The sequence below is a fragment of the Sorex fumeus genome, unplaced genomic scaffold, assembly GCF_029834395.1.
Source record: "Sorex fumeus unplaced genomic scaffold, SorFum_2.1 ptg000033l, whole genome shotgun sequence".
In the NCBI taxonomy this organism is placed as follows: Eukaryota; Metazoa; Chordata; class Mammalia; order Eulipotyphla; family Soricidae; genus Sorex; species Sorex fumeus.
Window position 1 is genome coordinate 17,631,609 of NW_026606090.1, and position 21,908 is coordinate 17,653,516.

At 41.8% G+C, this 21,908-nt stretch overlaps 1 protein-coding gene across 2 annotated transcripts; it reads right to left on the reverse strand.

The window, feature by feature from the left end:
- Window positions 1–2,649: 2,649 nt before the first annotated feature.
- Window positions 2,650–20,796, reverse strand: GINS4 (GINS complex subunit 4). 2 transcript variants are annotated; one of them, XM_056116866.1, is made up of 8 exons: window positions 20,676–20,796; window positions 19,458–19,558; window positions 12,848–12,934; window positions 11,709–11,822; window positions 7,975–8,072; window positions 7,722–7,810; window positions 4,351–4,441; window positions 2,650–4,124 (listed from the first exon to the last, which is right to left on the reverse strand). In XM_056116866.1, exons 2-8 carry the CDS (start codon window positions 19,551–19,553, stop codon window positions 4,028–4,030), a joined length of 672 nt encoding a protein of 223 aa, XP_055972841.1. In that variant the 5' UTR covers window positions 19,554–19,558; window positions 20,676–20,796; the 3' UTR covers window positions 2,650–4,027. The 2 variants fall into 2 exon arrangements, with proteins under 2 accessions (XP_055972841.1, XP_055972842.1); XM_056116867.1 differs by having other exon boundaries at window positions 19,458–19,553; window positions 20,676–20,775.
- Window positions 20,797–21,908: the final 1,112 nt, after the last annotated feature.

Sequence of the window (21,908 nt, forward strand, 5' to 3'; positions counted from 1 at the left end):
ATTCTGTGGAAAGTAATATTCCTACTATCAGGATAGATAGTCAAAGATTATTAATTCCTTCTCTCCTTTCCCTTTATGCAGGCACTGGGTAGCCACAAGATATTTTTGAAGAGCAAGAGTAAAACGGCAAGAATAATGCTTGAGAAAAATGACACATTCAGAGATGTAACAGGAGAAGCAACTTTAGGTTTTCAAAAATTTACATTTGACCTATAAATAATTTTGAGTCCCAAGAAGAATCTCACGGAAGAGGCTTTAAATATTCCCTACGTGCAATTTTCTACTTAAAGCATTACCTTTCAACCCTTTTGGTCCTTGCTGTTAAAACTTGTATTTTTCTGAGCCAAATAATCTCATTTTATTTTCTGATTTATACTTAGGAATCTTCTCTGGATTCACTGTAAACTCCCCGTGGGTAAAAGCAGTAATTTATTTGTGGTCTTATTATCATAAAACTAGTAGAATTGGACAAGAAGAAAAGTTTAAATAAATGGGTGCTGAATTAATTTTGAATGGCATTCCTTGTCTTAAAATGTTAGAAGCATGAAAAGGATATTTATCCAATGAGTGGATCTTCTAAATGAAATCCTAATTAACTACTGACTAGTAGTGTATAAAATTATATTACTGATTGTCATCACTTTTATATATAAAGTTTAAGACTTTTAATGACTATTATTAAATAAAAAGTGTAAGACCACTTTTTTTTTATTAATTTTTTTTTTTATTTTTAGTGAAACACCATGAGGTACAGTTGTAGATTTACAATTTTTTGTGCTTGGGTTTCGATTATACAATGATCAAATACCCATCCCTCCACCAGTGCCCATTTTCCACCACCATGGATAATATCCCTCCCACCCCCATCCCTCCCATCTCACCCTGCCTCTGTGGCAGGCAATCCCTTGTGTTCTCTCTCTCCTTTTGAGTGTTGTGTAAGACCACTTTTTAATGTGATCTTACAGAACTGTGAAAAAAAATGTTAGAAGCATGATGGTAAGTAGCTAAGGATTTGCTTAAAGCAGAAAATATTCTGGTAAGAAAAACGCTATCTCCTCTAAAGTTATGTGAATAATAGTGGTTACTCCTTCAAAGGAGTATTTTTTAAATATCTGAACTACTCCAGTGATGCTATCATTTTCTAGAACATTTGGAGACTTCATTTCCCTTTTACATTAGCAAAGAGGATGGACTCTGGAGCTCTGGGCTCATTAGGATTTTAATTCCATCTCCTCTATATAATACCTTTCACAGATATTAATTTTCTTTCTTCTTTGGGTCACATTTTGCGATGCTTAGGATGGACTCCTGGCTCAGGAGTGAAGTGCTTGGATGCCAGGTACTGAATCCAGGTTGGTTATCTGCAAGGCAAATGCCCTACCGCTGTACTCCATGGAAACTCCAGTTCCCATGAACTGTTTTCTTAGTTATAAAATGAGGATATCAATACTTCCTAACTTGTAAATATGTAAAAAAAATTAAACTTATGTGTATAGGTCCGCATAGGAGAAAGAATTGATTCATATAGAACTGATATACAATGAGCATCACAAATAAACTTTATTTCATTTACTCAAAGGGGAAAATAGAAATAATGTTAATAAATGTTAAGGTTAAAATGAGGATTTGAACTTATTCTCTACAGGACAAAATTAATTTGCATTGTCTGCAGAGTAATCATTGGCATAGCATAGCAAATATAAGTATTGCATTACTACCCATTTTCCATAAACTTCTACCTCTATTAAATTGTAAATAGCCTATTTAAAAAAATGGAATCTCTAGGCTTTCTCGGAGTCAGGATGGGCTACCTTCCCTGATTTCCCTAGACCCCTGGAAGCACCATCAATAACTCCCATGAAACAACTCTAGCACCACTATGTAAGCTCTTTTACTGGCCTCACTTCAGAGACCCATAAATATATCTCAAAAGAGATCAAAAGCTGCAGTTAATTTCAAACCTGTATTAAGGCTGAACAGACTGGGGCAGATTGTAGAGGAGCAGGTTTGCTGGGGCCCACCCAAAGAGAGCTCTCAGCAGCCCCTTGCTCCCACAATCCCAAATCACTGCTGTTCCCCCGCAGACTTCACTGTCTTGGGACAGACCTCACTGAGCTGTTAATCTGCTGAAAATTTGGGTAAGCAGGTTTTGTGACTGAAATCTGCAGGCTTTCGGGGTTGGGATGGGCTACCTCTCCCACCTCCCAGTACCTCCAGAAGCCTTGGCAGTCACTTCCATACCCCAAAACCGCGGCCCAGTTTTGAAAAAAGCAACTCAACAAAACCACTACAGAGCACATTGCTCTGACTGCTCTGGCCTGTTGCTTTTGACACTGTGGCTGGCTTTAGTAGTGACTTTTGTGCAGTCTTGCATGCATAGGACAGGACCTGGTGCCTGAAGATAGAAAGATTAAGCTAGACCCCAGCTCAGCTACTCAGGAATGCAAAAATTTTCTGCCCCACCCCAAGATTGGAACAAGAATCTGTATCTTAATAAGACCTCTAGGCAATTGCTGTTTCTATTAAAGGAGCACTGTTGTTTGCAGATAAGAACATAAGACTTCACATTCTTCTCCTAGCACTTAGCACAATGAGGGCAATGAAGAAAGCAGGCAAATAGGTAAGAAGAAAAGAAACCTGAGTCTGGTCTCAGACTTCTAGCTTAACTGTTTATTCTGTTTCCCATGCATTTTATATTGTTCAGGCCTGTCTCTTCTCACGACTGCTGTGAAGAGAAAATGGGACCCTGGCTAACAGAACTCTAAGTGATCTGGTTAGGCTGCCTCTCTCATATGTTAGCTTGTACCACTTTCCGTTTTATCCATGGTGTTTTTAGGAATACCAACTATAAAGAGAATTTTTCTGCTTTAGGGATTTTGCACAAGTTGTTTACTTTACCTAGAAAGCTCTTTTGTCTCACTCCTGATTATTTAACTCTCAGACTAACTTAATGACATTCACTAAATTCAATGAGAACTTCTCAAATCACCCAATGTAGCTACTTCTCTGTAAGACAACTGTCACCCACCATATGAGCAGGAACAGTGGCTGCTCAATTGGTGCCATGGTGCCTTGCACTGTGTGTGCTAGAACACTGTATACTCAATACATATGTTTAAAATGAATGGTACAGGAGATAAAAATATATTAGAAAAAAATAAAGCACTATAAAAATGGTAAAAAAAACATTCTATACATTCACTTAGTGATTTTTTAAAAATAGCAATGTAACTGATTATTCCAACAGCTTAATCGTGTAAATGAAATCTACTGCCTTTTCGTCAAGAAAGAACAACAATAGATTGCGGATTGATTTTTATCATTCTTCAAGGAAAGACAATCCAACCCCTGTCAAATACACTCCTTCAGGATTCACGCATACTCTTAATCCACACAGTCAGTATCTTCCAGTTCGTTTGAGAAAGTGAAAATCTTCAAAAGGAAAGATGCTACTGAGGTGACAGTATAGAATAGATAAAGAGAGCACATAAAGATGGCCAGATGGCCAAGAGGCTGGCGTGCTGAAGCTTTCTGGGGCTGCAGCTTAGCAGCAGGGAGGATGTATTTCATCAGGCAATAGATGGAAACTGGCTTTAGCCCATAGAAATGAAACTTAACAATGCTGTACTGATTCTTAGTCACATATGACAGAAATTGGTTCTAAATCTAATACCAGAAATTCTAAAAGGTTAATAATGTATTCAGTCTAATAATTTATCAGGGAAAACCACAGCTGTTTCTTTAATCTCTATAATCTTCTCATCATGAACACCCACCCTTTACTGAGGCCTCCCCACCCCCAAAATCATCAGTTCAGGGATAAAATCATAAATGGTAATGTTTTATAATAATCTACCTTTACCCCATTTTCCTGAGCTCAGAAAATATCACAAATCAAGTCTCAGATCTTCTCAGTTCACAGAAAAATAAAGCAATAGCCCCCTCTGCTGACCAAAATGGAAGAAAAGTAGAAGGCTAAGTAATATGAGGTTTCTGAATCTTCCATTCTTATTTTTCATTTTTGGTTCTAAATTAGCTGTACTGCTCCAGAAGCAACCAGAGGGGCAATGGTTTTATATCGGATTAAGTGCTGAGAGCCTTCCTCCAAGTCAATCACGTAGTCTCTGAAAAATGAGGAAAAAAATCAGTATGTGCAGAGCTTAGCTGGTGCTACTCTAGGAAGACTATTTCCCACTGTACAGAAAGAAAGGAAGAAAGAAAGAAAGAAAGAAAGAAAGAAAGAAAGAAAGAAAGAAAGGAAGAAAGGAAGGAAGGAAGGAGCAAAGAAAGGAAAAAGAAAAGAAAAAAGATATTTCCTACTGTCAAGACACACATAAACACATAACTCACCTCTGCTCATCTGTTTCTGGTTCAACCAGTATATTTTCTTGACGTTCTTTCACTCTCAGAAAGACATATGAATCTAGATCTGGTTTTGGAACTTCCAGGAAAAAAAAATCGTCAGAAAATGCTCAGCTAACAAGAACCATGCAATAAAAATTGCTGGGATTAATTATATAGAGCACTGAGGTATCCCAATATAAAAGCATTCTAAACGTGGGGGCAGGAGCCGGATTTGCAGAGACCTGGTTCCTCATAGAAACAGTACATAACCCACCGGAGCTTGCTCATAGAAAATTTCCATTCCACAAAAGATAAATATTGAAAAGGTGGAGGGAGAGGCTTGAGGAAAATACAGGGGATAAAGTATATGTCTTGCATAGGGGCAACCCTGGTTTGATCCCCAGCACCAATGCTCAGGGGACCAATGCTTATGGTTCCCTAAGCATTGTTGGATACAGCTCTAGAAGCCCCCAGAACTGCCGGCTGTAGTCCTGGAGGCTTCTGGGCGCCACGACGTATGAGAAGCATCATCTCCTTGGGTCCTTGCACTGAACCACCAGTCCCTGGGTAAAGAATTGGTGGGAGAAGCCTCAGAATCTCTGAGAACCTCTTGGAAAATTAAAAAAAAAAAAAAGGTGAAATAACATATACAGGACAGTCTGTTTACTGTGGAGGAGACAAGCAGTTTCAACACTCAATTTCTCTAGATGAGATATTAACAGTGCCATTAGGAAGGCTGCATTAGTGGCACATTCACTTAGTGATTCAGGGAGAAAGAGGCTGATAAGAGCTTTGGAGGCAAGGGTAGGACTTGAAAAGAAAAATAAAAGAGGAAAAATAAACCTGAGAGATAATGGCAGGGTCTTTTGAGAAGAAAGAGTTACAAATCTAGTTAGAAAATGTATTGGGGTCAGAGATGCAGGGCAGGGCACACCGTTCATATGGTTCTCCCTGCAACATCCCTGCATGCAGAGCCAGGAGTAAAACTTGAGCACAGCTGGGTATGGCCCCAAACATGTATTAGAAAGAATGAGTCATATAGGGCCAACCTAGAGACCAAAGAATATAGGTTTTAACTTCTAAGTGGGCCCACACTGCCTGGTTTCAGCTTTAAAAAGTCCTCCTCTTCTACCAACTGCCAACATTTCAAGGGTCCTAAACCGTGCTCCTCCGGAACGCTTCTTTTACTGAAGAAGATTCATTATTTATTTAGTCTCTCTTAAAAAAAGGGATTGGAACTTTTAAAAAATACCATAATTAATTTACAAAACCGTTCATAATAGTTTTTCAGGTATTCAATGTTCTAATGCCAATCCCACCACCAATGTGACCCTTCCCTCTACTGGTGGCCCCCACTTCCCACCTCCCCACTCTACCCAGCCTGCCTCCTTAGCAGGCACAAAATATTTACACTGCTTGTTACAACTGTATTTCACAACGGTATTACAAAAGTCACCGAGGATTTACTGAGTTATTAGGTGCTAGCTGAGCCTTCTGTGTTAGTTCTTGGTTGTTGAGTTTAGTGGGAGAAGCTTCATTTGTACCTAGAGCACTCTATCAATTACAGGCAACAAAGAACCAACTGGACAACTCTCAGTTCTAGGAGTCCAGTACAAGTTGCATATTGCCTTGGGTTCACTCATCTATAGAAGGGGGAGACAAGGGTTTCTAAAGTTCTGTGCAGAGTCCTCAGGGCTGAGCCAGGATTCTGGGCCTGCCAGAGATCCCAGCTTCTCATGGCCAGATGGCCCACTGGGCAGCTATTTTGTTCCAGGAAACTCAGCTGTGATCTCAAATCCTCTACAGTGCTCCATAATGATCTAGAGGCCCAAAGGGGCTATCTGGGCTAAGCAAGACTAATTTTTCTAGGGTAGGCTGGTCTCCTGTATGGTTCCCGTTTCTAAAGGGATAACAGTTGGGTGAGTATTGTTAGGAGGGGTTCCACTAACACTAAGTAGAAGCTCTAAGACAATGAATTAAGGTTCAGTTCCAAACGCATATCCAACAATAGCTCCCTGGGATATGACAGCACTGGGCAACGATTAGGGATTATGGTCTCTGCTCTTTTCCTGTTCTAAGGTGAAAACAAATGTGGCCGAACTTGGCTTTTAGTGGTCATCAAGCAGGTTTACCAAAATGACCAAGTCAGAGTTCCACAAATCTGTTGTAGGGTTTGCTTGTACTGTTCTAGTATTGTGTAGCCTACAAATTCATGCCTTGAAGCCCAAGTCTGAGTACTCAGAATGGGAACATAACTGGAGATAGTACTACAGTGCATGTAGGTTCTTGTCTTCCAGAACCAGAAGTAGGAGACGATACAAAATGGCTGAATTCAGAAGGAGTTTTAGTTAAGAAAATAGAAAGAAGGCAGAAAGGGAAGAGATGGTATGATGGAGAGGTCTCCTAGGCAGGATTCCAGAGAAAGTCAGAAACATTTTTCTTTTGATATATCATGCTCTCCCCACCCCCCAACACTGCCTAGCAGTGCTCAGAGATTACTCCTGGCTCTTTAGCAAGGGATCACTCTTGGATGTTCAGTGGATCATACATTGTGCTGGGGATTAAACCTGGGTTAGCCAAATGCATGGCTGTGTCCAAGGCAGGTGCCCTACCCACTAAACTATCACTCTGGCCCTTTATCTTAACTGGAGGGATGGAGTACTTTTCATTCAAAGTTTGCAGGATGGCTAAGATAGGGGTGAAGAGTGGAGAAAAGCAGGAAATTAAAATGATTACCAGTCATTAAAATAATTAGGGCCATCCTCATAATATTCCATCTTTAATCACTGATCTAATTTGACATCCCCCCAACCCATTAGTTTCCCCCGTCCTATCATTCATTCTCTCTTTTAGCAGGAGGCTTCCACACCTGTCAGACCTGCCACATGAGGACCTATGAAGAGGCAACTAAGTTAAAATGAAACCATGAGAGTGGGGTCCTAATATAAGTAGTGTCTCTACATGAAGAGACATCAAAAGAGTGCCTACCTACAGGCTGACAGTTTTCAGAGGAAACCACTCCTAGCATTTTACTTACAGACTTCTAGACTCTAGATCTGGAAGAAAATAAGTATCTGTGGTTTTATTCATTCTGTCTGAACTCTCTGCAACACCTGGACAATCAATGTCTAAGCATTATGTTTTAGCTCTTCTGTCTGTCATAGGGTGTGATCCCTGGCACAGGCTAGGTGGGAGATGAATTCCCGGGTCTCAGGACAAAAGTAATGCTAAAATGACTATCCTTGGCCATGTTAGATTTTAATTCAGAACGCTTCTATTTTCTTTTTCATATTTGACTGACAAAAACAAAAACAAAAATGAAGCTGGTGTATAAATTATGGGCCCTCAGAAAGTCTGAAAGAGAATATTCTACTTACCTGACCTCAAGAGGTCAACTTTCTGTAAGTTAGGTGGCATATGCTTCAAGGCAACATTCTTTAGATAGGTCTCTGTGTTAGCCATATACCTAAAATACAAAAATTCAGATAATTTTAACATTATGAGTGGCAGGAATCCCCAGGGCTCTCAGAAGCACAGAAATAGCTCTAAGACAGGGTTCATAGACACAGACGCCAAACCTCAGACTCATAAGGCTGGGAAAGGCAGGTCCCACACTTACTGCTTACTCACTCTTTGGCAAAGGTAAACTCTTCAGGAGAAAGGCTAGAAGGGTCTCCTTCATGGCTTGTTTTCTCCTTTTCAAGGATATGAGGAAAAAACTTTTCTATCTGTGAGGATGAATAAAAATTATCACAAAAATATCTGTTGAGATTTCAAGTAGTACACATACTAGCTTTCTGAAATAGCTGTGGTTAATCTAGAAATTGACTTTAGATATGGCAAGATGTCTTTTTCTAATAAGACAACCCCTACTCCAGACTTTAAAGCTGTTTTTTTAAAAAAATTTTTATTAGTGAATCACCATGAGGTATAGTTACAGACTTACTAAAACTTTTTTTAAAAAAAGGTTTCAAAGAACCAAGAAGAGCTCTAAAAAGGGGGGGTGGGGCACAATTTTAAAAGTATGATAGGTTTTTATGAAGAATCTGAAAATATAGTTGTAAATGTTATTTAAGAGGAAAAGAAGGGGGTAACTTTTTTATATACTATACAGAAGGATCTATGATACACACACACACACACACACACGCTGGAAAAACAGAAAATATCAGAATAAACAGAATATATCAGAATATACATGGACATAAAAGAACAATTCTAAGAATAAAATTTTTGGTGACAAATTAGTGACATCTATAAGAATAAAATTCAGAATAAGGTGAAGCTTGGAAAAAATGGTAACAAAAAAAAAGCTGTTAAGTCTCAAAAGATGTGTGATTAGGAACTGGGAAGGAATTGGGCTGTTGTTTGGAGTCAGTGCAGTTTGATTATTTCAAAGGTCCCTACAAGTAGAAATATAAAGGTGAGGGGGAACTGAATATCAAGACAAGTTAATTCTTTTTTGGTTTTGTTTTAGGGATTATATCTGGCAGTGCTCAGGACTTACTCCTGGCTCTGTGCTTAAAGATCATTCTTGGTGATGCTTGGGGGACATATGTGGAGGCGAGGATCAAACCAACTAGCTGCATGCCAGGCAAATGCCTGACTCCCTGTACTATTTCTTTGGCCTCATATATGCACTCTAAACAATGAGTTGTGGCTTTTTTTTTTTTTTGTTGCCTTTTGGGTCACACCTGGCGATGCACAGGGGTTACTCCTGGCTTTGCACTCAGGAATTACTCCTGGTGGTGCTTGGGGGACCATATAGGATGCTGGGAATCAAATCCAGGTCAACCACGTGCAAGGCAAACGCCCTACCCACTGTACTACTGCTTCAATCCCTGTGGCATTTATTATTAAGAAAATAATTTAAGAGATGGTTTACAGGCTGGAGATATAGTTTAGTAGGTAAGGTGATTGCCTACCACTTTTGAGACAATTTCTGCAATTTCATTTTTTAAGCTAGATGGCTACTGTTGAGATGGTCAAGTTCCATGGTCTATTTGACAATAATGGGTTAAGATACAAACTTTTAATTTTTTAAATTTATCTTTATTTTTTAGCATTTTATTTATTTTAGTACCTTGCATATGGTCAATCCTGTTTTCAGAATAGGTAATATTCTGATGCCACCCATGTGCTACAAACTGAAAACCTAGAGCTATTTGATACTTTTTGTTAAACAAAGAACAGATTCAAAATGGAGATGTTAATGTATTGGGAAATCTCTGGTAGATTATTATTGGCTTAGTACTATTAAAGAACTATTTAAGATCTTAGATGATAAAGTTTAAAGAAATGGCTAAAGCACTGGTGACATATCAGGATCCAGGGACCAGGGAAACAGCTTAAGTTAGTATGTAAAAGTTTAAGAGGAAAAATGTATTAAGGAAGCCCTATGCTTGATAAAAAGCCATATGGCACAATAGAGCAATAATGACTTAAAAACATCAGATGAGATTCGAGTTAATGGTGAATATAGGATATTAGTGTGATCAAACATGTGTGCTAATGTGATCCTGAGTGGGCATCACTACCAGCTTAATAACAGAATAAGGAGAGCAATGATCCTAATTTCTTACAAAAGTCCAACTGGAATATTATACTCAATTGTACATGGTATATTTAAGTATACTAAGAAAACTATAACCTCTTTTATCTTTTTGAAGGGGAGGGGCAGACCAGTCTGTGCTCAGGGCTAACTCTTTGCTTTGCACTCAGCTATCACTCCTGGTGGGCTGTAGAAGACCATAAGTGGTGCTGGGGATCAAACCCAGGGCAGTCATGTACAAGGCAAGCACCCTATCACTGTAGCATCTCTCTGGCCCGTTTTATTAAAAAAAAAAAAATCATTCTCTCTCTCTTTTTCTTGGAGTCGGGGGGGGAGGGTCGCACACCAGCTGAGCTCAAAACTTACTTTTGGCTCTGTGCTTAGGGAATCACTTTTGGCAGTGCTTGGTGAGCCATAAACGGCACTGGCTTTCAAATTGGGGCTTGCTGCACGCAAGGCAAGTGCTTGAGCCCCTGTACTATGTCTTCAGTAGAGAACAAGGAGTAAATTATTGTTTTTTTGGTTTGTTTTGGGGTCATACTTGGCAGGGGTTGGGGTGGTTATTCCTGAGTGGTTTGCTAGGGTCTCTCCACTGTGCTCAGGGGATTTATGTGGTTGGAAGGGTTAACAGAAAGACTTATGAGCTGACTCTAGATATCCAAAGCACTCTCTTATAAAAGAGATTTGCTTCATTTGCTATATAATAACTAAGGAGCTAAGTGGCAAAACATAAGAAGACACTTCTTAAGGAAGTCAAATTTTCTAGGGTTAAAATAGATATAAAGAATGTCATGCAATTTCTTGTCTGTCTTTTAAAAATTGTTGTGAGAGGGGCAAAGGAAGAGAAAGTATGGCAGGTAAGGCACTTGCCCTGTATACACCTGGTCTAGGTTTGAGGAATTAGAGAGATAGTGAAGTAAGTCACTTGTCTTGCATGTGACTGACCTAGGTTTAATCCCTGGCACCCAATATGGTTCCCAGAGCACAGCCTGAGGCAGAGCATGCAGGGTGTGGCCCTCAAATAAAAACAAAAAATTTTTGTGGGGCCCATATATGGTGCTACTAGGGAGGCCATCAAAGCAACACAGGACAATGTTCTGGGATTGTGCTTGCCTGGGGCATCCTACCTAAAGGGCATCCTACCACTTTTGAGACACATCCTGCAATTACATTTTTTAAGTTAGATGGCTACTGTTGAGAGTCAAGTTCCAAGGTCTATTTGACAGTAATGTTTTAAGATACAAACTTTCAATTTTTTTATTTTTATTTTTTAGCATTTTATTTTAGTTCAGTACTTTTTCTTAGATTCTTACAAAGCTGCTCATGATTAGATCTGTCATACATCCATTACTCATCCCTCTCCCAGTTTACAATTCCTAGCATCAGTGTCCACAGGTTGTTCCCTCTCATCCTTTCTTCTCGCTCTCTCACTTCCCCCTTCCCCCTTCCCCCTTTTTGGGCATGGTGGTTTGCAATGTAAGATGAAAACTTTTAAAACTAATTCTCTGCTAGTCATTTATTCTTTATTCAACCAATTGAAACTCAGCTCTCAACATTACATGCTACAGCTGCAGCACCACCATTTATATAGCAGATAGACTGAAGACTGCCATGTCCCTGAAGGTGTGCAATACATGTCTTATCTATGCTTCTCCAGAATAATCTCTGAACTTACTCCTTAGCAACGTTAAAATTGGTCCTCATATTCATCTTTAGGTTCTAGAGCCTCGCAAGGCCTAACTACTCCCCAAGACACACAATTTGTATTAGTGACTACACTGCCTCAATGCCTGCAGGTATTTCCATTTCAGACCTTCATAAGCCGAGACCGCAAGTAGCTGCTAAGGACATAGCGGATCCTCTCCATTTCCATTCTGTGGATGCTGACCTTCAGATCTTCCCTCTTGGCTCTCCTGAGATTTTCTTCCTATTCAAAGAGAAAATAATGTTTATTTAAAAATAATTGTTTAAAGATTAAGAACCATTTCTGTTTGTTCTGTTTTGTTGGGCCACGTCTGGTAGTGTTTGTGAAAATACAATCTTGGGTCTCCCTAAGTGCAGAGCCAGGTGGGATTTCGGGGACCATATGTGGTTGCCAGGAATTGAACCCTGGTTGGCAGCTTGCAAGGCAAGTGCTTTACATGCTGCACTGTCCCTCTAGCCTCATCTGAGTTTTATAACCCAAGGCCAGGTGTTTGTCAGATCATCCAGTATTTGTTTTTCTCCCTCTGATTTTATTTCGCTTTAACCCTCCGGTTCATTCAATTTTATACAGGTATATATAAAAGACTGGAAACAACGTTGGTGGGAATGTGGTGAAAAAGAAAACCTCATAAAATACTAACATTTTAATGCAACTCTGAAGCTAACAATAATTTAAGTCCAGCTTATCACAGCTAACTGTCACAACCTCAAATGTCTATAAAGCCTAGGAAGATTACGATACATGAGTGAAGTGGGCAGTTAAGAATAGTGGGGGAACTGGAGAGCACAGTGAAAAGTGGGGTGGTCCTGACCATGCTTTTCTCTGTTATTCTCATGTGGAAATGCAGGGCTAATAATGATAGGTTTTTAGACTTCATGGGAAGTTGACAATCAGATATTCACAGGAACTCTCATGCTTTTAAAATGTAGATAACTTATCCAATATTTCAAAATTTAAAAAGTAGGTCAGGAAAGAATGTACAGCAAGTAAAGTGTATGCATGCAAGTAGCTGACCCAAGTCAATCCCTGGCACCCCACATGGTCTCCCAGCACTGCTGGTGATAATCCCTGAGCACAGAACCAGGAGTAAACCCTGGGTACAGCTCGGTGTGGCCCCAAAACAACAGAAAACCAAGGGAAAAAGTTGATTCGGCGAAATAAAATGTCCTATCAGCACAACTTGACACGAAGTTGATAAATCCTTCTACTGTTCTTCCTTTCCTGTCCTTGAGAAAGGCAACTCTTACCATGTGTTCCAGCTGTTCTATGACACATTCCACAATTTCTGATTTGCTTTCCAGAAGCTCAGGGGCAAATTTTTCATTCAGCCAAGCCTAAAAAACAATGAAAGAAACATGTTTTTAGCAAAATAATCCTGAAAGTCAGTACACATGCCATGAAAAAATTACAGCTATCTACCTCCAGCAAAGAAAACTGCTTGCTTAATTAAGTAGAAATAGTACAGATGCTCTGAAGACAAACTTATGTTTAATAATGGCTTATCTACTTTTTTTTAGTGGGGAGTCAGTAATCACAATAATAATGTATTGAATATTAACTTAACCAATGTTATATAAAATCCTAGCGTACTTAATAGGCTGGGGATGTATCTCAATGGTGGAATAATTGCATTGCACGTATGGGGTCTTGGGTTCAATCCCCAGCATCGCATAGGGAATAAAAAAAGATAAAAAACATTAACTTAGGGGCTGGAGCAATAGCACAGCGGGTAGGGCATTTGCCTTGTATGCGGCCAACCTAAGTTCAATTCCCCGCATCCCATATGGTCCCCTGAGCGCCGCCAGGAGTAATTCCTGAGTGCAGAGCCAGGAATAACCCCTGTGCATTGCCGGGTGTGACCCAAAAAGCAAAAAAAAAAAAAAAAACTTAAAAAAAGAAAGTTGGGGACAAGTGTTGGAACACTGTCTGAAAAACAGTCACGAACAACTTTATAATTGTGTATCTCATGGTGATTCACTAAAGAAAAAACAAATGCTGGTTAGCATGACACCTATTGCTTAGTGTTCAAACTTCCTTAATTGCTGCTGGCAAAAACATTACATGCTCCACCATGTAACGCAGACTGTTTTTAATTTACAAACACTCTTTTCAGAGGCTATACTTACCTTTTGATTAAAATAAGTTTAATTTTAGCATACCTCAGAATTACTTGCCAATCTGGAACAATTTAACCTTTAGAACTCTTGGGGTCTACTTTCCTAGCTATCACCATTAAAATCTATTATTAAACATGGATATACCACTGAGTATTGCTACTATCATAAATTCTTTTTTAGGCATTTAAGTCTTGTAATAGTGCTACAGATATATAAAACATCTGCACTTATCAAGTTAGAAAGATAGCCTGTATTTCAAGTTATAGAATAAATAACATTTTTATAAATGACCTTACAAAGCAGTTTTTCTTTTAACTGATTTCATTAAATATTGCACAGGTTCTGGTGGGAATGCCCACTAGTCCAGCCCTTCTGGAAAACAATATGGACAGTCCCTCAAAAACTAGAAATTGAGCTTCCATATGACCCCGCAATACCACTTCTCAGAATATATCCCGAGGATGAAAAAAGCACTGCAGAAATGACATCTGTACCTATATGTTCACTGCAGCCCTGTTCACAATAGCCAAAATCTGGAAACAACCCCAGTGCCCTAGAACAGATGACTGGTTAAAGAAACTTTGGTACATCTACACAATGGAATACTATGCAGCTGTCAGGAGAGATGAAGTCATGAACTTTGCTTATTAATGGACAGACATGGAGAGTAACATGCTAAGTGAAATGAGTCAGAAAGAGAGGGACAGACTTAGAAGGATTGCACTCATTTGTGGAGTATAAAACAACATAACATGAGGCTGACACCTAAGGATAGTAGATACACGGGACAGATAGAATGCTCCATAGCTGGAAGTCTGCCTCATGAGCAAAGGGGAGAAGGCAGCTGGAATAGAGAAGGGATCACTAAGAAAAAGATGGCTGGAGGAATCAGTCGGGATGGGAGATGTGTGCAGAAAGTAGATAAAGGAACAAACATGATAACCTCTCAGGGTTTGTACTGCAAACCATAATGCCCAAAAGTAGAGAAGAGATTATGGGGAATCATGTCTGCGATGGAGGGAGGGGGAGGATGGGAAAGGAGTGGTATACCAGGGATATTAGTGGTGGGGAATGTGCACTGGTGGAGGGATGGGTGTTTGATCTGATCATTGTGTGATTGTAACCCAAACATGAAAGCTTGTAACTATTTCACGGTGATTCAATAAAATTTATATATATATATATACAGCACAGGTTCAAAATGTTTATGAAATACCTATTGACATGAAACAACCACAGCAGGGGGAGGAGCAGCCAACATCTTGGGACACTTAAAGAGTGCACAAGCTTGCAAGCTCTGCTTAGTTTTGCAAGTTCTGAACTTAAACCATTTCTTCAGCAACTTATTTTTATCCTAGTAAATATCCCTGAAAGTCAACTTTGTGGGGGCCAGAATGATAATACAGCAGGTAGGGCATTTGCCTTGCATGCATCTGACCCGGATTCAGTCCCCGGCATCCTATATGGTTCCCTGAGCACCACCAGGAATAACTCCTGAGTACAGAAGCCAGGAGGAACCCCTGAGCATCGCCCAGTATGGCCCAAAAAAACTAAATAAATAAAAAATAAGGCAAATGTTTTTTTAAAAAAAAAAAAAAATAAAGTCAACTTTGTATACTGGTTTTTGAGTTTTTATCCATGTCATTGTTGTTTTACCGACACTGTGTTGCATATGACAATTTTAATCCATTCTATTATTCCATGGTGGGGCTGGACATCACTCTGGTCCTCTGGGTAGAGGACCATATGTGATGGTAGGGATTGAACCTAGGCCTCCTGTATACAAAGTATGTGCTCAGCCAATACAATATCTTGCCAGCCCATCCATTCTGGTATTGATAAATATCTGGGCAACACAATGAACATTTTGTACATGTCTCTGACAGCAGATGAAAGTTTTGTCTAGAATAGAGGACATACAGTAGAATTTTAAGTCACAAGCTATACATACCTTCAACTTCACTAGATAGTAACATTATTTTCCAGAAATGGTACCAATATACATGCCTAATGCAGTATACAAGTGTGTACACTGCTCTACATCTTTGCCAATATAGTTCACCTTTTGAATTTCTGCCATCCTCATGTGTGAAAGACGTATGAAAGTCAGAATTCACTGGGATTTAAATTTTCTTTTTCTTAAGCTTATTTGCCATCCTGGTTTCCACTTCTGCCGGAAATCTGTTTGACTTCACTTTTCTTAGGCAATTTGATGTGTTATGGAGAGTAATCCTTTGTCAGAGGTCACTGTCACTGTCACTGCCCCCCAGTTGTTCATCAATTTGCTCGGGCGGGCCCAGTAACGTCTCCATTGTGACAATTGTTACTATGTTTGGCATATCGAATACACCACGGGGAGCTTGCCAGGCTTTGCCGTGCGGGTGAGATACTCTCGGTAGCGTGCAGGTCTCTTCGAGAGGGGCGGAGGAATCAAACTCGGGTCGGCCATGTTGGCTGCGTGCAAGGCAAATGCCCTACCCACTGTGCTATCACTCTAGCCCTTGTCAGAGGTATGTATTACAAATATTCTTCCAACTAGAAAGCTTATTTTTAACTTAAGGCATAATAATAGACATTCTTGGGCTAGAGAATACGGAGGTTATGGTACTTGCCTTGGATATGGGTGACCCAGGTTCAATCCTCAGCACCTCATACAGTTCCCCAAACCCCACCAGGAGTGATCCCCTGGATGTGTGGATCTCTCCCTCCTCCGCCCCCCAGTGACTTTTTTTTTGGGGGGGGGGCATATCCAGTGGTGCTCAGGGCTTACTCCTGGCTCTGTGCTCAGGGATCACTCCTGGTTGAGCTTGGGGGACTCTGGGGTGATGGGGATTGAAACTCGTTCAGCTACATGCAAGGCAAACGCCTTCCCCACTGTACTATTGCTCCGTCCCACCAATGACATTCTTAAATTTAATGCAGTTGAATGTAGTACGTTTTATTCTTTTATGGTTTTGTACTTTTTGATTTTTGTGTAATAAGTCTCTTTTAATAAAACAGGGTCTCTTAAACTGAAATCCATAAACTAGGTCAACAGACAGATTCAGGATGTCTGTGAACCTTCTAAAACTATATTCAAGTATTCAAGATTTTGCATAGGTGCTTATCCATTATTCTATAAGGGCCAGAATTTTCACCACATTTCCAAAAAAGGTCTGTGCATAAAAGTATAGTAGGAACCATTATTATAAAGAAAATATTCATGCTGATACGTATTAGATATAAAACGGATAAAAGATATAATCTAGAAAGTATCTTCGATTTTTGCCACTCATAATGGTGTATATAGAAGTAAAAGTTAAAGTAACAGAGTTCTGGAAAGGGACAACTAAAAGGAGGAGGCATGAATAAAGTAACAGGTGTAGAGGATGCTCCGGAGACAAGAGTTAGCTCAGGGCTGTGCTGCCACCAACAAGTCAACCTGTATCTGCGGGGAGAGTGCATCAGCAGCCTGATGGTGCCTTCAGGCTTCCTGACACCCCAAAGTTGCTGCTGTGCCTTTGGATGAACCCCAACAACCTGGGACCAAGTTTACCAAGAAATTAAATGGCCAAAAGTTAGGTATGTGGGAATCACGCCCACAAATCACCTCCGGCTCAGCTATACAAGGTCATTTATTGGCCTTATTTCAGAGACCCATAGATAAATCTCGAAAGAGATCAAAAGCCACAGTTAAGCTCGGATCCGCCCATGGCTGAACAGACTGGGGTAAATCAGAGGGGATTGGGTTGGCCTGTGCCCAACCAAGGAGAGCCCTTGGCAGCTACTTGCTTCCACAATCCAAAATTGCTGCCATACCCCCGGCCTGACTCCATCATCTCGGGATGGACCTCACCAAGACATCTGCTGAAAATTCTGGTGTGCAGGTTTTGTGACTAAACTCTCCAGGATTTCTTGGGATTGGGATGGGCTACCTCCTCCCACCTTCTTGTACTTCTGGAAGCCTTGGCAGTCACATCCATAACCCAAAGCTGCCACTCAACTGAAAAGCTCTTCCAGCCTTACCATCCTGATAAAAATACCAAATTCCCTGAACAAATACCATGACCTCTTAGCACCTGCATTGCAAACCATAATGCACAACAGAAAAAGGAGAGAGAAAGCAAGAAGGAAAGTGCCTCCCATAGAGGGAGGCTGGGGGTAGGGGGTAGGGAATTGGGGAATGGTGATGGGGAAACAGTGGACATTGGTGGTAGGAAATATACACTGGTGGAGGGATGTGTGCTGGATCATTGTATGATTGAAACCCTATTATGAACAGCTTTGTAATGGTCTATCTCTCGGATGGGCTGGAGCGATAGCACAGCGGTAGGGCGTTTGCCTTGCACGCAGCCAACATGGCCGACCCAAGTTCGATTCCTCCGCCCCTCTCGGAGAGCCTGGCAAGCAACCAAGAGTATCTCGCCCGCACGGCAGAGCCTGGCAAGCTCCCCGTGACGTATCCGATATGCCAGACACAGTAACAACAAAGTCTCCAATGGAGACGTTACTGGGCCTGCTTGAGCAAATTGATGAACAACGGGAGGACAGTGACAGTGATCTCTTGGATATCCAATTAAAAATTTTTAAAAACAAGTAATGTGGAGTTCATTCCCAATTCTATCAGCTTAATCAATGGCTGAATACATAGCAGTACTCCTACATTAAAAAAAATAAAGAGCTAGCTGACATCACCAGCTACTGTGTGATTTTGATCTGGAGTTAATGAACTAGTTCAAATTTGGGGTCTCCTGCTACTGTGTAATTCTGATCTCTAATCTTTTACTTCCTCATCTGTGAAATGGGGATAAGTATAATACCTGCTTAACTGGGTTGTTGTAGTAGTTATTACTATTTTTAGCTAATATTCAGAGAGTGTTTTTCATGTGTTAGACAAGACGATAAGCTCTCATTTAATCTTTAGATCCTTTGAGGCAGCCACCATTATTAACTCCATGGATTGCTCAAAACAAAATATATAATTTATCTAAAATAACACAATAGTCGGCATGGATGAATTTAATTCAGATATTCTGAACTGAGCAAATATTCTCATGAACCTACAGCTTCATGAGATAGTAATAGAAAAGAACACAGGGGTAAGCGAGATAGTACAGTGGGTAGGGTGTTTGCCCTGCATGCAGTTGACACAGGTTCCAACATCCCATATGGTCTTCTGAGCACCACCAGGAGTAACCCCTGAGCATCACTGGGTATGGCCCAAAAACAAGGAAAACAGAAAAAAAGAAGATAACATGGTTACAGACACATTGTAAATACTCAATAATAAATACACATAGTAAATATCAATACACCATACTTACTTCATATGACTAAAAGGAGAAATACACAGAAACGATTTTAGAAAAGCAATGGAAATAAAGAGAACAGTTTATACGAGAAAGGATTTTCTTGTTAACCCAAAAAATTCTACAGGGAAATAGCAGACACCACAAGGAACTAAGGCATAGTTCCTTACTAATCTCCACTTAGAACATCTCCGCAGTGCCTGCAAATATTAAGTAGATCCTTGCTCTGTGACCTGCTCTAAGCCCCTTACTACTTCCACAGGATTTTCGCTTGGCAACAGGAGTTTTCTTAGAGAGGCTGTATCCTTACTTCCTAGTTTTGACAAGCCGATAAGAGCCAGTCCCTCATCTCTTGAAATGGGCCTTGAATTTTATTTCTTCCTTTTCTGAAATTTCCACAACTGGACTAAAGAAAAAGGCTGGAGCAAGAGGACTCTGTTGGGGGTGCTTACCTGCTCCAGCTTTTCAATGAGCTCTGCAGGGGTCAGGACCACTTCTTCACTGCTCCCATCAGAGTCCTGCTCCAGCAGCTCCAGTTCCTCTGTCATCTTCTCTGAAACCAAGAAAACAATGAGAACAGAGAAACCAACCCTTGCCACGTGTTCTCCGTTTGTCTGTAAGAGGAGGCAACCATGAATCTGAGAAGTGAAAGGTTTACAGAGGGGCTGGAGTGATAGCACTGCGGGTAGGGCGTTTGCCTTGCACGCGGACGACCCGAGTTCGATTCCCGGCATCCCATATGGTCCTCTGAGCACCGCCAGGGGTAATTCCTGAGTGCAGAGCCAGGAGTAACCCCTGTGCATCGCCAGGTGTGACCCAAAAAGCAAAAAAAAAAAAAAAAAAAAAAAGTTTACAGAAGGGCCAAGAGGCTCAGTCGCCACGGCTCGGGAATCATATACTTCCATGTCCCAGTTCGGAATGGTCACCGTTGCACACCTCAAGCTGACCATCTTTCACACTGTAAGACACACCTTTAGTCCTGCCAGCTGTGGCCCTTTCTTCAGGAGCCGTGTCTGTTTCAGTTGAAATGAACAGCCCCGTGAGCTCCGAGCCTGGCCCTTCTCCGGACCCGGCCGGCATGGCTTTTGCAGTGCCTGTGCTCAGTACAGGATGCAACTCAGCACAGGCACCTAAACTGTTGGGAGCACTGATCAGCGCCAGGCTTCGTCCTGAGGCCCAAAGCTGAGAGGGGCTGCGGGGCCCGGGCCGACCCAAAGCTGAGGAACTGAGGGGGGCGTGGACCGACCAAAGCTGAGGAGCTGGGGGGCCCGTGAGGCCCGAAGCTGAAGGGCTCTGGGGAGGGGCCTGGGCCCAAAGCTGAGGATGGACTGCGGGACCGACCCAAAGCTGAGGGACTGCGGGGGCTCGGGTCGACCCAAAGCTGAGAGGCTGCGAGGGGCCCAGGCCGGCCCATAAGGCCCAAAGCTGAGGGGTTGCGGGGGAGGGGGGCGTGGACCGACCAAAGCCGAGGGACTGCGGGGGCCCGTAAGACCCGAAGCTGAGGGGCTGCGGGGGCGCGGGGCCATCCCAAAGCTGAGGGGCTGTGGGGAACCTTGGCCGGCCCAAAGCTGAGAAGCTGAGGGGCTGCGGGGCCGCGGGGCCGGCCTGCGCATCTCAGGAGCCAGAACTTCCGCTCCGCCCCGTCGCGGGCCCCGGCACCGTCCGCTCACCTGACACCTGGCCGGCAGACGGTCACTCAGGTCACTGAGGCAGCGGGCGGCCTGCACAGCGGCTGGGGAAAGCAGCCCGGACGCCCCAACGCGCGCCGTACCTCGGAACCACAAACCCGAGACAATTCCCGCTTCACAGCTCCCGCGCTCCTCCCAGAAACGACCCGCCCAGGAACGACGTCACCGCGCACGGCCGAGTTAGCCAATCATTGCCCGGTACACGCCTTCCCTCGCATGCTGCAGCCTCTCGATTGGAGGGTAGGGTTTGCTCCGCCCACCCCGCGGGACCTGGCAGCTAGTCCCGGCGGACGCAGCTCGGGAGCGCTCGGCCTTTGAGGCGCCCGGGAGGGTGTGGCTGGCTCGCCCGAGCTCACTCTGGCCGGTAGTGCGCCAGCATAAACACAGACGTTTAAAGTCAAGACATGTCCACCTCTTGTACATCCTTTGCTCTCACGATCCTTCTGATTTCTTCTTTCAAAAAAGTTTTTGGACAGAGCTTGCAAAGGTCACAATTTCCAGTTCTAAAGGTGATAAGATCACTGAGCTGAGGGAGGGTTATGGACACATAGGTGCGGTGCATAATTTTGTATATCGACACCACAAACTTCATAACTATTGTAACATCCTAAATATGTATGTGAATAAAACAAAACCCCTTTATTGGTCCCGAAAACCTTGTAACAGACCACCACCTACATCATCTGGGAACCCAGAGAAATTAAGATTTTTCAGGCCCTACCCAGACCTGCTGAATCAGGAACTCTGGCAGGTGTTTCAACAGATTCTTGGGGCATTCATTCTGATCCCAGGGATGTTGGATAACCACTGCTGTCCTCTCAGGAACTTCATCTGTAAACTTTGACACCTACTGCTAATAACTGTAATGTGGCAGGAAAACATTTTACTGCCAATACCTGTAATGTGGCAGGAAAACTTTTTTTTTTTGGCATCGTTTGAGTTTTTTCTGAATTGCCGATGGTTTTCTCTCCAATCCCTCGTCCCCACCTGCTTTCTTTCTTTTTTTTTCTGTGCAAAGTCTCACTTATGGCTTCCTTAGAAGTGTCTTCCCCCATCTGACTCTTTCTGTTTCCTATAATTTCGATTGATCAGAAAATTTTTTTTTCTCTCACAGACTAACAATAACTCCCTAATTACAATAAAGTTCTCCCTAATTATAATAAAGTTCTAAAAATAGTTACAGAGAGTTGGTGTGAATGTTCTGCAAGCATGAGC

What these genes read in the sequence shown, in the direction of transcription:
- GINS4 (XM_056116866.1), bottom strand. Translation starts at nt 19,553, where the DNA reads ATGACAGAGGAACTGGAGCTGCTGGAGCAGGACTCTGATGGGAGCAGT. An exon ending in TGCGGTCTCGGCTTATGAAG is followed by an intron (nt 8,073 to 11,708) that starts GTCTGAAATGGA and finishes TCATCCTCACAG; the next exon opens with ATAGAAAAGTTTTTTCCTCA. An exon ending in GAGTTTACCTTTGCCAAAGA is followed by an intron (nt 7,811 to 7,974) that starts GTGAGTAAGCAG and finishes TTTGTATTTTAG; the next exon opens with GTATATGGCTAACACAGAGA.